The following is a 17,041-nucleotide window of genomic DNA, read 5'->3' on the forward strand; positions in this document are numbered from 1 at the left end:
CGGCCATTCCAGTTTCATAACCAAATTCTCTTAAATGTTTAATTTCCCTTTAGCTCAAGATAATGAATCTCTGCTGTGTTGGCCTCTTAGATAACACACTGGCATCAAGGGAACTGTGTGAGCACTAAAGGCATCAATGTCCAGGAGGAGCTGCAGGCACCAGCTGTCAGGGCGGATGTTCCAGCCTGGCCCTGACCAGACTGTGCGCAGTCAGAGCAATCCACACTGTAGGCAGCATCCACCGCACAGGTGCAGCTTTTAGAACCACAAAGACTTGGGTTTGAATCCCAGTTTCACTTTTTACTGGCTGTGTGACATTGGACAAATTAACTGTCTCAGTTCTTTCCTTGGTAAAACAGGGCTAATACCCATCCAAGGGGGTTGTTTTAAGAATTAAATGAGATAATACATGTAGAGAGCCTAGGCTAAAACCTAAGCACTCAGATGATAGTATGGTTGTTTTCTAATCTGTTTCTCTCTCTCTCTCCCCTTCTTCCTCTCATACACACACACCTGAACACCAAGCAAACCTGCTCCACATCCCACTAACTCAGTGTACATCCAAATCTCACTCTGTGACCAGGGAGTTCAAAGTTTTTGACATGAGGGCTTCTTCACCTTTTTTGTACCAAAGACCCCTACACAGATATCTATTTATAAAAGCATTACAAAAGAAACCAACTCATTGAAGTACATTTATTAAAGTACTTTTAAAAACTTGTGATAAGAGACTTCTGGTCAAGATGGCAGAATAGACGGTCTCCAGTGTCATTGTCTCCCACAAATCAACCAATTTACAACTATAAAAAAGCAACGACTGCCAAGCTGGGGCCACTATAGCTCAGGGGAAGAGGAGGAGAGACCTATGGAGTTCATGAAGGTGGGAGAAGCCACCATGAGAGAAAGAAAGAACCACTCTGACTGTTTTGAGCCCTGGCCACTTCCAGGCTGGAGCTGCTAAGCGCATGGAGCAGGAGCCAGCAAAAGCCGCAGCTGTGCCCTTGGGATGGAATTGCCTGGAGGCAGCAGGGAGAAGAGGGCCTTAGTGGCTCCCAGGCCAGCAAGACCACTAACAGGGTTCCCATGGACCCACATAGGAGCAAGGAGCCACAACAACTGAAAAAAAGGAGCCACTCAGAGGCCAGTGAATCATCACAAAGGACCAGCACACAGCCTGTCCCATGGGAAGTGTTTGGAGTGCAGGCAGTGGGGGAGACTGGTTAGGAATATAGAACTGCATGGGGTGCAGTTTCCTGAAAAGACCCAGAGACCAGAGTTTCTACACAACCCAGGTGCAACGGATCTCTTGAGAGCCAGAAGTACCTATAAAGTCAACCGTTAAAACTTGAGCTGCACAAAAAGGCTTCCCTAGGGAATCAGCAGCAAAGCAGCAATTTAGCTCAACCACAGGGCTCAAGTACTGGTCCCCACAGGAAGTTCCGCCATTTTAGAAGTAAGCAAAGGACAACAAGTTAGTTCTAGCACAGAGTTTAAATGGTGGGAAAAGCAAATATTCCAACACAGAATTGAAAGAAAAAACAGAGTACCTGCAACCAGAGACAAAGGTTGATATTAACAAGTAAAGGTCTCATTTCACCAAAGAACACCTGTAACACCTAGAAAGACCCAAAGTCCCCTAAGCTACCAAGCCAGAAACGGGGGAGGGCCTAGGGCCTCAGCAATGCGTCCTCCAACACCTGCAACCAATCCTGAGGGTGGGGGATGAGGGCCTTGGCCACACCCCTGACACCCACAGCCAGCCCAGTGGCAACCACTAAACTGCTGCAGGAAGTGCCCTGGGCTCTTCTGAGCTGGGGCAGTGGGGGGCCGAGTGCCTTGGCCACACACCCCCCGACACATGCAACCAGCTCAGCAACGACCACCAAGCCACAGCAAGAAGGGCCCCAGGCTCCTGATCTGGGATTGGGGGGGGTGAGGGCTTTTGCCACACCGCCCTTGACATCTGCACCATGCCCAGTAATGACCAAGCCACAGCTGGAAGCCCCCCAGTCTCCCTGTGGGATAGCAGGGGTGCCACAGGACTCAATCCTGCCCCTCCTCCTGCCTCCTTCCATCCATTCCCTTCCCCTTTCCGCTTTCCCCCTCCCTCCCAACTGCTCTGCAATAACATCCTAGAGTGTAAAAAATAATATTAACAAAATCCAAAAATAAAATAAAATAAAAAATAAAAAAACTTCTGATAAATATGTGGTTCTAACATGTTAAACAAGATCTTGGTACTCGCTGATCTTTTTTTGAAAAAAATATAAACAAGATCATGGGGTGGGTCTGATAACTATAATAATTTTCAAGTAGTGATCAATGTATTTCAAGATCTGAAACAAGAAACATAAAATAATATATTTGTATTATTTAATTGTGATTATCACAAGTTCTGCCTATACTACTCCTACGGTTTTCTCCTACATTCATAATGAAAGAAATGCTCAATTTCACTTAAAGAATATTAAATATAAAGATACAACTTTCTCCCATTCAAATTAGACTCCAGTTTAAGAACTCAGGTGTTACAAAATATTACCACCTCTGTTCTCAGGACCACCGATAAAAGATATTTGAAAACCGTCAAGCCAGCACTCCTTTAGTTTACTTTTTTTCCCTCTGACTTCTTTCAAGAATTTCTCTTGATTTTTGGTTTTCTGCAGTTTGAATATGACATGTCTAGGTGTTTTTGTTTTTCATTTAATTTTTTATTCATTCTGCTTGGTGTTCTCTCAGCTTCCTGGATGGTTTGGTTTCATTAATTTTGGAAAGGTCTTAGCCATTATTACTTTTCTCTGTTTTCTTCTTTTGGTATTCCAATTACATGTATGCTGTACCTTTTGAAATGATCCCAGCTTTTGGATGTTTTGTTTTTTTCCACTTTTTCTCTTTCCATGTCAGTTTGGGAAGTTTCTTTTGATCCATCTTCACTGATTTCCTAAACTATGTCAAGTCTACTTATGAGTCCATCAAAGGCATTCTTCATTTCTATTATATTCATTTTAATTTTTGGCATTTCCTTTTGATTCTGAGTTTCCATGCCTGATTATATTACCATCTATTCTTGCATGTTGTCTACTTTTTCCATTAGATCCTTTAACATATCAGTCATATTTATTTTAAATCCCATGGGATAATTCCAATATCTGTGTCATAACTGACTCTGGTTCTGATTGTTTTATCTCTTCAGACTGTTTTTTCTTTTTCTTTTCCTATTTTTTGGCAGCTGGCTGGTACGGAGATCCAAATCCTTGACCTTGGTGTTATAAGCACCACATTCTACTGAGTGAGCTAACCAGCCAGCCCTAGGCTGTTTTTCCTTGTTTTTTGGCATGACTTGTAATTTTTTTGTTGAAAGCCAGATAAGTTGCACCTGGGTAATAGAGACTGAAGTAGATAAGACTTAAGCATGAAGGTTTAACTGTGTTTAACGTTTGCTGTAGTCACAGTTGCCAGAAGCTTCACCTTCCTTTAGTGTCTTTGTTTTTGCCTCTTTAACTTTAGGTTTCCCTAATTCCTCTTCCCCAGTGAGGAGCTTTCAGCTATAATCCACCGTGATTATACTGGATCCCCACTAGTGGTGGTAAAGCGTGGAGAGGGGTACATTCTATAAGCTCGAGATTAAACCTCAGTGTTTTAGTGGGCCTGTGATTTCCCTAAGTGTTTCTCCAGAGGTATAAATTTTGCTCTCTGGCCCCTACTTCCTTCCCTGGCTGTAGAATTTTCAGCCTATTTTCTTGAAGTCTTAACCTCTGTTAACCATATTTTTATTTTATCCTTATGTGAGCCATGAAGGCTAAAGATGTGCTGGAGTGGCAAGGATGCCCTTCCCCCAACTGGAATAAGGCTCTGGCAGTGTTTTACCCTGGAGAGTAGGCCTTTGTAATAATGTTCTCAGTGTTATTTCAGTTATTCATCCTCTTCCCATGTCAGAGCTACAAGATCTTTCTAGATCTTCACTGTAAGAATCTGGTGTGGTTCCTGGAGGTAAAGCCCATGAATGTTTGGGGGCCCCTCTAAGACTACAATTTCCAGGAACTTCACTCTCACTCAGCCTCCAGCAATCTGTCATTACCATGGAAGTGTTCCTAACCAGTTATGGCTCCCGTGGCTTCTGCTCCAGGTAAGCAGATTTTGGCTGTGTCTCTCTAGATGAGCCTCTCTCTCCAGATTTTCGGGTGGCAGTTTGCCCTACATTAAATTCTCTGATGTGTCCAAAAAAACTAATTTTCAGTCTGTCCAGCTTTTTCATGTTGCAAAGACAAGGGTGCCAACTTTTAAGCTCTTGTAGGAACTGAAACCAGAAGTCTTTATTTTACTTTAAATGGTCACTCCCTTCCTTCCATCTGAACTCGGGTCCCCTCTTACCCTCACATTTGCCATGTCTAGTCTAGCTGTACTATTAGTGAGTCTTTTCATGACAGTGTCCTAATAATACTGAATTTGACAAAAGGGCTGGTGTTTGACCTCTCCTGTCTATGACAGTACAAGTGTTGCTGGTTGACTTTATTGGGTCATTTCCATTTATGACGCTCCCTTTGACAGTAAAGAGCATTTGTGATGGAAGTGGCACCCAGTACCCTCTATACTTCCTTTTGTGCTTCTGAATTAATTTTCCTGGTCTCCAAGTCAAAGTCTAATTTTCTTAGCGAGGTTGGATAAGGCAAACTTCACTTACTGTATATCAAGTTTTACAAAAGTAATTTCTCAAGATCTGATAAGTCCTTTTTCTCAATTTCCTGATCTCTTTTTGTAATGACTTAAGTAACTAGGCAAGATCAAATCTGACCAAATTCCAGAAAATCAAAGGTCCTCTGAGCTAAATGCCCAAACCTGGCTGTTTCAGAATTACCTGGGAAGCTGAAAAAAACAAAGAAAAAACCCTAGATTCAATCTTAGAGAGTAACTGTGGTGCAAAGCTACATTTAGGAAAATAAAATGCTTCCAATAAACAAGTTCTTCATGTTCAAAAGAGCTATTTGCACCCAAACTTAAAATAAAAACTAAAAAACAAAACCAAACCTATCCATTCATTCACTCGTGTTCAGCCTAGATAGAGGACACAGGAAATGCTACTTAAAATCCACCCTTCTGATACCAGGCACACAGGTCCAGCTACCTGTCTCTTTTTAAAAGCAAACCACTCAAAAGTCAAATGTTGGTGAAAATGGAAGTCAGCTTTTATTCAGGAATACCAGTGACCCGAGGAGAGATGTTGGGCTGACCCATCTCTCCAGTAAACCTGAAGAAGAACGGCCAGACTAAAGTCATCTCAAAGACTCAGGTTTACTGAGTTTTTAAAGAGGGGGGCTGAAGCAAGGAGCCAGGTGCAAGTCATAGCCAAGACACCATCTGGTTTCTGCTCTCATCCTTATTTCAGGATCCTGCTGCTGGAGGGGTGCAATCAGCATAACTTTATTGATGTCTTTGTTGGTTTCCCAGGGTCTGCAAGTTTACAGTTTCAGGCTGGCTGGAAAACAACTTTACATTTATGTGAATTATGTTATTTTGCCCGATAATCAATGTTCAAAATATCAAATAACCATAGGAAAAGAACAAACTCAGAAATGCAGGCTAAGAAAAAAAACACTGTCTTTTTAAAATATGCCTACTGCCCATGTGGTTTTAGGTCCCAACATGGCTTCAGTCCTCACTCCAACACTTTCACTCAATAAATGTACTGAAAGCCATAGGCCCTGTCCACAAGGAGGAAGTAAGCCAAGGCATGGATGGCTGTTGAGAATCAGACACCCTTACAGTCTAAATCCAGCGCCACCCCGTCCTGGGTAATCGTGAGCACATTACGCAAGCTTTCAGAGCCTCAGCCGTCTCAGCTATAAAAGGGAATATTACCTACTTCATAGGAAAGTTCTGTGATACAGATCACAGTGGATATATTGAAGATGACTTACATTCTTTGTTGTCCTAAAAAACGTTTTTAACTCCTTTCCCAGCCCAAACACTTGCATATTGTTAATCACTGCAGCTAGCACCCATGGAGCATTTAATCTACATGTCAGGCAGTGTGCCAAGCTTTCTATCTGTCCATCCATACCTCGAACACGTTTTATGTGTAAAGGCCTGGGGGTGGGCTGCCTCCCTTCATTGGGCATATTCACCGCCACTCCGTAACCAAAATGGGCAAAACAAGCTGAGGCAACAGGAGTACTTTTAATCTAGAGTGGCCTGTAACAAAAGGTTGAAAAGCCACAGGATGTGATAAAAAGGAGATGCTCCTCCCCTAACCTCCCCCGCTTCCCCCAGGTCATAATCACTACTGAGGGTCATGATGGCAGAACTTCCCAGAGGAAACCAAATTACCAAATAAATCTATTCTGGAACTGCCATGGCAAATGTGTAAGAGGTCATTTTAACAGGGTTTAGTGGTACCGTTTGCTGCTGCTACTACTATTGCATCCATGTAGACTACCACTGCCATTAGATAACTATTTGATTAAAATCTTTTACATGTCCTAGACACTGCTGTTCTATGGATTTTACATTTAATCCTCAACAACTGTAAGTTACTAAAGGTACCACTGATGTTGGCCCTTTACAACTGGCAGGAGTTGAGACAAGGCATTTACAGAGTGGACACAGCTTGAGACAGTTTAGGATTCACATTCACTGCTGCGTGACTCACTGCCCAAGTACCTTCTGTTCTTTTAGGAAGATTCTCAAGGGTTTCTAGAGTCCCCTCCCTATGTGTGGTTAGATTAAGAACACCTGCATTTTTACCTCAGAGGGTTAAAGGTGTACTTATACTATAAACCCATGGTCTCACTTCCCTAAGAGACAACACTGAAAAAACATTATCATCCTACATTGGGCAAAAATATGTTTACCTGGAATAAGCAATTTTTTGCCTAGTTTAAAATCTTTTACTTTTTAAGAGCATGCCTGCCCTTAGGAAATTGCGGTAGAGGTTAAAAGTAAGCAGGTCAGTACAATCCATCCTAAAGCAAATTATTCCCTTGTCTGTAAGTGAACAAAATCAAAAGAATTCCATGGAGAGTGAAAACCTCGGCACTTTTCACATTTTTCTGTTGGGGGAAGCTGTCCTGTGCATTATAGGAGGTTTAGCAGCAACTTTTTTTTTTTTTGCCAGCTGGCCAGGATTGAACCCTGGACCTTGGTGTTATCAGCACCACACTCTAACCAACTGAGCTAACAGGCCAGCCCTAACTTCTACCAGTTAAATTGCAGTAACATTCCCCAGTTTTGAGAACCAAAAGTATCCCCAGACATTGCCAAATGTCCCCTGAGAGGAAGAATCATCCCTGGTTGAGAACCACTGCTTTAGAGAAATTATTCAGTTTAGCAGAGCTACCATTATTCTGTTTTTCATACCAAAAACTGACAGCCTGTGATTTTACTCCTCTAGCTCCCTCAAATAAAATTTACAAACTGTTTAGCTATGTACCTTCTTATTTATAGTGACTGAAATATCCAGTAATACAGAATTGTGAACTATTGTTTGAGTAACAAAAGGCTTTATAAGGCAGCCATGACTTCTTCCTATGCTTTCCAATCTGCTTGATAGACATCCTAGTTTGGTCAAGACCTAAGTTTGTTTCCTCTCAAATGAACGGATCCCTTTGCTCTGGAGTGGGAGGACAAACTTTCCTTACCTTGGGATTGAACCTTGGGTCACAATGGGTCCCTAAACCACTTGAGACTGTACAGATTCAAATTAGAGACCACATTCTGGTTGCAAAGGTCTGGCCACAAAACAAGTCAGGCAGCGCAGGAGTCACGTACTTTCTTATCATTTATACAATTCAGGCTAGAACACTGTGCCCCTTTCCCTTACGTACAGAGGATAAAGTGTGCTACTATACCAAGCCAAATTAGAGAAAGCATAAATTTGCTGACTAAGTAAAAGATTATTACACCCTTGCTAAATTTATTTAAACAAGTCACTCAGATGAACTAAGAAAAATTATTCTGAAATACAGGAGGCATGGTATTGATTTACCTTAAAAGACCTTTTAAAGAATGACTTGAGATAATAAAGCATTTTTCACATACACAAAGTGCTTCATAATGACTCAGTAAGCCTTAAGGAATGCTTTTTTTATTCATAGCACATCACTTTTTTTGTTGTTTAAAAGCAAATACCCCATTCAAAGGGTGGCAGCATATTTGATATCACCACTGTTTAAGGAGGAATGAAGTTACAGGGACGAGAAGTATATAATTAGTAAATAATCCCTCTCAACATGTGAGTTAAATACTAAAGCCACAAGGGAGAAAAGAAAGGCCAGAGGCAACACCATCAGCGCATATCAGAAATGCATTTTAATTTTTATTTGAAAACAACTTAAATTTTTAGACAAATGATTTTAGTATATAAATTTGACTTTGTTTTTATACAGAATATAAAGATTTCCGTCATTAATTTCCATGTGAAGGGTATTACAAGCCTAAAGGAAGATTCTTTTCTGCACACAAGTGTGTATCTTATGTGTGCTGTACTGGAACAGTGGTGTAGTGCTCCTACACATAAATTGGGTCAAGTGACATCACATATTAAAAGGGGGAAAGAGAAATATTCTAGTTAATCAGATTCAAGCAGCAAACATGACACAAAATCTGTGCAAATAAGACCAAGTTGATAACTTTAGTTAGAACACTGCAGATTATAATGGAGTAACAGGTTTGTGAAGCTATAGTGTGTACCACATTAAAACAGCAAGGAAGAGCTATTTATATATAGAAAGGCTGGAATGAGGGATTTACACTAAAGCAAATTAACTTCTTGTCAACTGCCAAAACAAAACAGAGTATGAGTATTAGTATACTGAAGGCATGTTATACCAGTTTCTGTGCAGCATGCTAAAAGTTAGTCAGAACTTCTTTACTGGTGTATATGAATCATTAATAGTCACGTTTTTGCCCCTTCTCGCCAAATTTCAGGCATGTCTTATTTTAGATGGAGTATAGCTTTTATCTATTATTTCATCTTGTAAAAACATGTGAAGACAACGTTCATTCTGTGCCAGAGGATGACCAGCGACCCTGGGAATAAAAAATACAAATTTATTCCAGTATTTTATAAAAGTGGTGGTGGTGGGGAGGGTGTCAAAACACATATATTAAGGTTAGAAAGCATGTATAATTTATTAATAGTATTATTCTGGACTGCCCATAAAGTTATGCTCTATCAATTAATAGTATATTTTCTTCTCTTTCGTTTACAAGAATAATTTAGAAAACATTTAATCCCAGACTAACTTTGTACTACTTCTGGCATGCATATCCAATTAGATTCTTTACATGTTAGACAGTATATTCTTAAGAAACAAATGAATTTTCATGTTAAAAGTGAAATGCATCAATGAATTCTAAGAATCCATTTTAAAGAGAAGATATAGGTCTGGAGTTAGAAATATACTGAAGTTCAATAAAAGCCCCAAATACTAAGAAATGGACACATCTTCTACAATATCTTTTCTTTTTTTTAAAAAGGAAAATAAAAGGATAAAAGGCACAAATGTTGAAGTGGTTTTTTTCCCTTCAATTTTGTTTTTTGCTTTCTTTTAAAGGTTTCCATCACAGGCTAAACACAAAACCAGACTAGGAAACCAGACTTCGATTTCAGAATTTAAAAACATCCGATATAGCATTGTCTTCTTTAAAAGGAAAACATGTTAATATAGAGACAGATGAAAGTTGTGTCCTACAGTAGATAACCAAGAATTAAAGGCTTTTTGTGTAAACTTTCTCTTCTGTTTACCACTCACAGATCTTCAAATCACTAGATAAAAATTAAAGTGTCAGCTCGTACAACCATATTCTCTAGGATTTTACTTGGTCAAACTTAAGGCCAATGCACAATTGCAGTGAACCCTTTCTTGGCATTAACTCTTCCTATTACTTTGGCTTTTTAAAGATGGCCACATTTCAAAGGGGAATTTTTTTTTTTAAGCTAGAAAATATTGGTTTGAGCTTATCAAGAGTTTCTAAAATAAAAGATAAACAATCCTAAGTCTTCTTATATTTTCAAAAGAATACATTTTTGCCATGAAAATTGTAAATGTGCACCTTTACACAAGACATGCTGATAATACTTCCATCTGCAATCACACAAAATGATTGCAAGTGTATTGTACGTTTTATTGTTCATTCTAGAACATACCTTAAATCAGAAAGAATCATAAGTAAAACTGTTTTTTAAATGCTGTAATTTTAAATGTAATTTGCATAAATTAACCAAGAAAAACAAATATAAAACTTAGGTCAACACAAAGATACTGATATTTCAATCACCCAAGTATGTTTAATATATCTCACATGATATTCAACTTGTCAGATACTTTTGCTCCGTTTCAGTAAAGTTAGGAAATGGTCAAAAGGAAAGGCAATATTACATTTTAGCTAAACATCTAAATTACTAGTAGTTTCCTAAAGTAGTCTCAAAACACTGTTCACTTTTACACTTTGAGGAGTAGAAAGCACTTACTTGTTTATAAACTGCTCCAGCCCTTGCTTCCTTTCTTCAATAAAACTGTCATCAAATATTCCATCATCTCCTCTAAAAGGAAGTTGACGCAAAAATGCCTTCCCAGGGAGCGGGGGAACTACAACCTAAAATGACATGAAGAAAGAAAGTTCCTGATCGTGCTGACTGGGTTATAAAAATCTACAGGGCACAAAATGAAGACAAAGTATATCCTCACTATGACAGCCATCCCACTCTCAAACTAGTTTAATTATAAAAGAGAATTAGTTTTTTTTTTTTTTTTTTTTAAAAAGTACACTGAAAAAAGACTCAGTGTTCCAGAGGCAAGATAACTAAATGCAGAATAGCCCATCAGACCACAGCTCCTCATAGGCAAGGCCCATAGCTTATATCATTTTCCTTGCACTTATCAAAGCACAGGTATACAAAGAGGACATTCACAATACTGAAATAAAGGTTACCATGTCCCTCAGACACTTTTGATGCCACCCGGGGAAGACAATGCCATCTTGTAATGGAAACTGAAGAGATCAAAATCAACTCTCAATGAAATGAAGAAATAAAACGTTAATAATGTTTTCTCCGCAACATGGGTAGATAAGAATTCTATGGTTTCTTCAACCTCTTACTACTTGCATATAGTCTTTCCTACTTGTGTTTGAGGTGATGACGAAATAATCAGCAAGTCTACTTGTCGCCACTCTTCCATTTCCTTAGCTAAGAGACATGTCAACTTTCTCCCAAATCCCTATCCTGCTATCTTTCCCCAAACACCTATCATTTCTTCCTTCCTACACTATAGAAACATCCCAAATTCCCCCCCTTCAAAGCCTAACTTAGGGTCAACTCATGTTGATCTCTCCCTTCTGGAGAGTATCTGGAGCTCAAATATTTGTTTTAATTAAATAGCACCTACCTATTTATTTAGTTAGGTGAGTTTGGTTTCTCAATCTTAGGGTTTCTCAACCCTACCGTTACTGACATTTTGAACCAGGTACTTGTTTGTACCGGGGGGCTTTCCTGTGCACTGTAGATCATTTAGCAGCATCCCCGGCCTCCACCCACTAGACACTAGCAGCATCCCCAGTCGAGACAATAAAAAATGTCTCCAAACATTGTCAAATGTCTCCTGGGGGACAAAACTGTCTCTGGTAGAGAACCACTTATCTATCCTATTAATGCCTTCACATCAAGAAGGCATGCCCTGTCTTAGGCTTCTTATGGTTATTTTAAGAAAAGCTGGGCATACAGACAGAAGCTCAAATATTTGTTAAATGAGCAACCACTCAGCTGGATCCTTACCTTATACCAAAATAGAGAAATGTGTAAGCAAACAACTAGGAGGAGAAATATAAAGAGTCAACTGATATATAGGAATATTCCTTTTCACCAGTAATACAAATTATACATATTCTAAGGATTAAAACTTTAAACCCTTGATACAGAGTTTCTATATTTAGGAGTCTATCCTGAAATGATAATTCAATAGAGTAAAAGAGGGAAAGATCTATTCATCTTCATAAAGATTAGCAAAAAACAAAATAACAGCAAAAAAGAAACACAGAAGCAAAATGCTCAACATAAATTTTGTAATCCCTTCCTAGATTTACTCTCCCTGGATGACTAATACTGAGACATCTAAGGATTTAGCTCCTTAAGTTTGCTTTAGCATTCTTGAATCTCTCCCCTATATTAGCATTTGTCAAGTTGAGAATTAAAATCTGCAGGGACTTACAAGTGAAACAAAGAAATTCTGACCACTGAGTTGCAGTAGAATGGTTATCTGGTGGGCAGGGTAGCTATATCTACAAAACTATTATTAAAAAATGGAATCTATGTCCAAAATTGTTAATGTGGCTAAATTGAGACACAGGTTATGCTTCCATCACAGTAAATGTATTGCAGTGGTGACAATGAGACCTGTAACATTTTTCTATAAGCTCTTGACAAAATGTACCAACAAAAATGTTGACTTCAATATTAGAAACTAATAAATAATATATTTTAGATAAAAAAAAATAATAATAAAATAAAAAATGGAATCTAGAACCAGTGTATTAAATAAATAACTACCATTAATTATGGGTAGAATTTAGTATGAATTTTTTTCTTTCTTTTTTTTTTCCTCTCATGCTTGAGAATCTCCCAGTAAAATTTAGCATAAAATCTAAGAAAAAGATTACTATGTATTATCATATGTAGAGAAAAATTCTTCCTAACATAATATTCAAATATTATTCACTGAATAGTGAGGTCATAGGCAACAGAATTAATGATCTACAAAAATCATGAATGGCTTGTCCAGTTAAGATTCCAAAGATCCTCTTTGGCATCAAATTATTTTTCCTTCAGCAGTCTGAAAAGATCTAATTAGAATTCTAGCAGCTGGCCAGTTAGCTCATTCAGTTAAGAGTATGGTGCTGGTAACACCAAGGTCAAGGGTTCAGAAACCTGTAATGGTCAGCTGCCCCCCGCCCACCAAAAAAAATTCTTACACCAACTTAAAATTCATAAATCCAAAGACGTGTGTGCACATGACATAAGAAGTAGACAGGAGGATATCTTGCAAACATATTTAAAGCCAAAGCACACTAGAATACAAGCTAAAAGATCTAATCATATGGCTAGTAAACACAAGAAATGTCACCTAGTTTCTAGGTCAGTTTAACAGATCTTAGTTAAAAGTACTAATGTCTAACAAAATAACTTGACTACACTGTTCTTAGCAATACTGTAATATGAGTAAAATGTTCACGTATGTTGAACTCCCAAGATATTTAACTGGTCTATTGCTAAATGTGAAATATTCTGCTTCAAAGGACACCATCAAGAAAGTGAAAAACAACCCACAAACTGGGAGATTTTTCCAATATCTGATAATGGACAGCTACAATTCTATAATAAAAAGACAACCCAATTAAACAGGCAAAGGATATGAATAAACACGTTTCCAAACAAGATACATAAATGGCCAATATGTACATGAAAAGATGGTCAACATTATTAGCCATGAGAGAAATGAAAATCAAAACCACAATGAGATACCACTTCACAACACTAGGATAGCCATGATAATGACAAGTAATAGCAAGTGTTGGTGAGGATGCGGAGAGACGTGGAACCCTCGCACACTGCCGGTGGGAATGTAAAATGGTGCAGCTACTTTGGAAAACAGGCTGGCAGTTCCTCAAAATGTTAAAGAGTTATCGTATTCCTAGGTAAGAGAAATGAAAGTGTATGTCCAGACAAAAACCTGTGCACAAATGTTCACAGCAGCATTATTCATAATAGCTAAAAAGTAGTAACAACCCAAATGTCCACCAAATGATGAATGGATAAATAAAATGTGGTATATCCACACAATATAGAGTATTATTTAGAAATAAAAAGAAATGAAGTATTGACACATGTAACAATAGGATGAACCTTGAAAACATGCTAAGTGAAGAAAGCCAGTCACAAAAGATTATACATTCTGTGCTTCCGTTTATATGCTAAGTCCAGAACAGGCAAGTCCTTCCAGAGAGTAGATCAGTGGTTGCCCAGGACTGGGTGAGGAGGGGTTGGGAGAAACTGGTAGTAACGACTAATGGTTGTAGAGTTTCTTTTATGGAGTGATAAAAATATTCTAAAACTGACTGTAGTGATGACTGCATAGCTCTGCAAATACACTTAAAACCATTGAATTGTATACTCTAAATGAGTGAACTTAAAAAAAAAAATGAAGTATACACTTGGCAAATGTTTATTAAACATTCCAGTGCACGCCACACGTGCTATGTTAAGCAAAGCCCAAAGCCTATCAAGACGATTCTTTCCAAGGTCATAAAGAATTTCTTCAGTACCCAAAACTTTCCTAACTTCTTTTGTATATTTAGATCTAGCCATCTGTGATTCATACAGCATGAGTTATAAATCTTTACTCCCAAATAGCCAAATGTTTCAACCCCATTTACTGAATTCCCTTCTCCACTGATTGACAATGTTATTTTTGTAATGATCTAAATTCCCTATAAATACATATATGTTCCACTAATCTACCGCCCAAGTCTAAAGCAACAGCACAGTGTTTTAATTACTATAGCCAAGAGATATGCTCTGATGTAGAACAAACACCTCAATATATATTGAAAATGATTTTTGGCTGTTCTTGAGCTTTCTCTGATTCTAAAGTTCATAAATCTGCAAGTTTATATAGACTCCTACTGAGATTTCTATTAGAATTTTATGAATTTATAAATAAGTTAGGAGACATTCCCTTACTTCTTTCAGGTCTTTGCTAAAAATGTCACCTATGAGTGAGGCCTTCTCTTGGTGGTCCCATGAGAGTAGCTACCCTGGCACTTCGTATTTCCTTTAGTTTACCTTTTTGCTTTGTTTTGTTTTTTGGTGGCCGGCCAGTATGGGGATCTGAACCCTTGACCTTGGTGTTATAACATCATGCTCTAACCAAGTGAGCTAACCTCTTAACATTGTTTTTAAGACCACACCATCATCTGACATACTATATATTTTACTATTTTTTTTCTGCCTTCTCTTCATCACTTCTCCATCTCACCTAATAGAATGGAAGGGGTCCCCATAAAAGAGGCGACCTTAATTTGTTCACAGCTCTATCTGTAACTCCTACAACACACAGAATGAGCTCTCAAATATTTGTAGAATTAATGAATCTTCAAAAGTGAATATTCCAAATCAGGATTGTAGTATTTCTCTCTAGTTACTGAGGTGTTCTTTTGATTTTCCGTGAAATTTTAAGAGTTTTCTTTACGTGGGTTCTATATTCCCAGTTTTACTCATAAGTATTTTATATTTTGATATTCTTTTGAGTAATACTGGTTTTCTTTTATGTTTTTGATGGAATGATATGATTTGTGTATGGTGCTCTCATATCCAGCTACATTTATCTCATTAAGAATGTTTTCCCTCCATTTCTGGTTTATTATGCTTCAGAAATGAGCACAACCTAGCCTTAACTTATTTCAGGACTCCTGCCATGCCCACTTCTTTCTAATACCTTTTCGTCACAAAACAACTTTTCATCATTCTGAGCATACTATGTCCTTCCATGACTCCATGCCTCTGCTGTCATTCTGACTTAGGGCTGAAATAAGAACATTAGAGTGAGACCCCTTAACATGCTTCGTAAATGTTAAGGCAAAATAAATTCTCCTTCTAATTTATTTTGCAGCTGAAGCCACCAAATTTTATTCTAAGAAAAGCCAATTCTTACCAAGGTATTGAACAGTGTTTTTCAAATTACAGGTGGCAATCCATTATTGGATCATGGCCACCATGTAAAAAACTAATCTGAAGAATTATAAGCATGTATCACAGAGTAAGGTGATTATTATTGTTTTATGAAACTACTGTTACACATATGTACATAAGTGTGAATGATGAAAAAACGTATTTATTATGCATCAGTAAAACAAAATTGGAAATACACTGACATGAGATGTACTGAGGAAGAGAAATGTGGCAAGGGGTGTGCAGAGGGAAAGGTGGAATAGGAAGACGATAGAAAGGAAGGACGCAATAGCAAAAAGATTCTAAGAAGTGTTATTCAAGTGTGAGTCAGCAAAGGCCATTGGGCCTTTAAAGTAGACAAGGGAAAGAGTTCTAAGGAAAAATTACAAAGACTCTTTCCCCATGAAATAAGACTATTTCTCCCATGAAATAAGATGAAGTTAAACTATTTGAAAAAAAAATCATATTTGCTTTTATCCACTTTATTCAAGATAATATTCCTGAGAAGTCTTAAACATTAAAACTTGCAATGTTTTGCTTTAAAGTTGCATTACAAATTACTCACCTTGCTCTCTCTTTCTAATTCACTTCGCAGCCACTCAAAGTCACTATATCTTCTTCTAACAGTGGATTCCTTCAGCTTGAAAATAGGAAGATTTGTCTGAAACAAAAAAAGTCACTCATAAGTTGAAGCATGTTAATGGGTCTACAAAAAAAAGAGGGGATATAGATCTGTCAAACTGACAAAATTGCAAGGCTGGTTACCTTAAGATAAGAAAATCTTTAAGTTATTAAGATGACACTTTTACTTGTAACAAAATTAATTTTGCCAGTTGACAAAAAGAATATTATTTACACTAGAATACAACTTTTAAAATGCACCTTCACACATATGCTTTTGGATGTCATTTTGCTGAGGTTATTTACATAAGTATAGGTCATTTTTTCCCTATTATTTTGTTGAGCTGTAAAAATGTCAACTGAACAGGGGTGAGAAAATACTAGCTCTGACTGCTATCCAGCTCAGCTAGTACCCCAGTATACAGTCCTCACAGGGGAAACAGAACTTACCCACTTTTAAGTGAAATACAAAATATTTTGTTATTAGGACTAGACCAGATCTAGGATAATGAAAGAAAGAGAGAAAGCGTTATTCTTAATGGCCTTCTAAAAAATGCCATGTCTGCACTCTTACCACTAGTAGGAAATTAAGTCATAGTCAGTAGACCAGACGCAGACGTTTACAGGCAAAGAGCAACTTTAAGAACTTAAAACATAATGTGCAGTACTTTGAGGTTAAATTAGAACTTGAGAAAATTTCGG

At 37.9% G+C, this 17,041-nt stretch overlaps 1 protein-coding gene and 1 non-coding gene across 2 annotated transcripts in view; one reads left to right on the top strand and one right to left on the bottom strand.

Annotated features, from left to right (window-relative positions):
* Positions 1-8,281: 8,281 nt before the first annotated feature.
* SNX3 (sorting nexin 3) overlaps positions 8,282-17,041 on the bottom strand; it is a 39,889-nt gene continuing 31,129 nt past the window's right edge. The window contains exons 2-4 of the mRNA XM_063097189.1: positions 16,284-16,379; positions 10,469-10,593; positions 8,282-9,024 (exon numbers count right to left, since the gene is read on the bottom strand). Of these exons, the coding sequence (XP_062953259.1) occupies positions 8,919-9,024; positions 10,469-10,593; positions 16,284-16,379 (327 nt within the window). The 3' untranslated portion in view covers positions 8,282-8,918. The remainder of the gene's footprint in view (positions 9,025-10,468; positions 10,594-16,283; positions 16,380-17,041) is intronic.
* LOC134379379 (small nucleolar RNA SNORA1) lies at positions 12,266-12,399 on the top strand. The gene has a single exon (XR_010023778.1). It is a non-coding gene; the product is annotated as a small nucleolar RNA SNORA1 (small nucleolar RNA).

The sequence above is a fragment of the Cynocephalus volans genome, chromosome 5 (genome assembly GCF_027409185.1).
Source record: "Cynocephalus volans isolate mCynVol1 chromosome 5, mCynVol1.pri, whole genome shotgun sequence".
Lineage (NCBI taxonomy): Eukaryota > Metazoa > Chordata > Mammalia > Dermoptera > Cynocephalidae > Cynocephalus > Cynocephalus volans.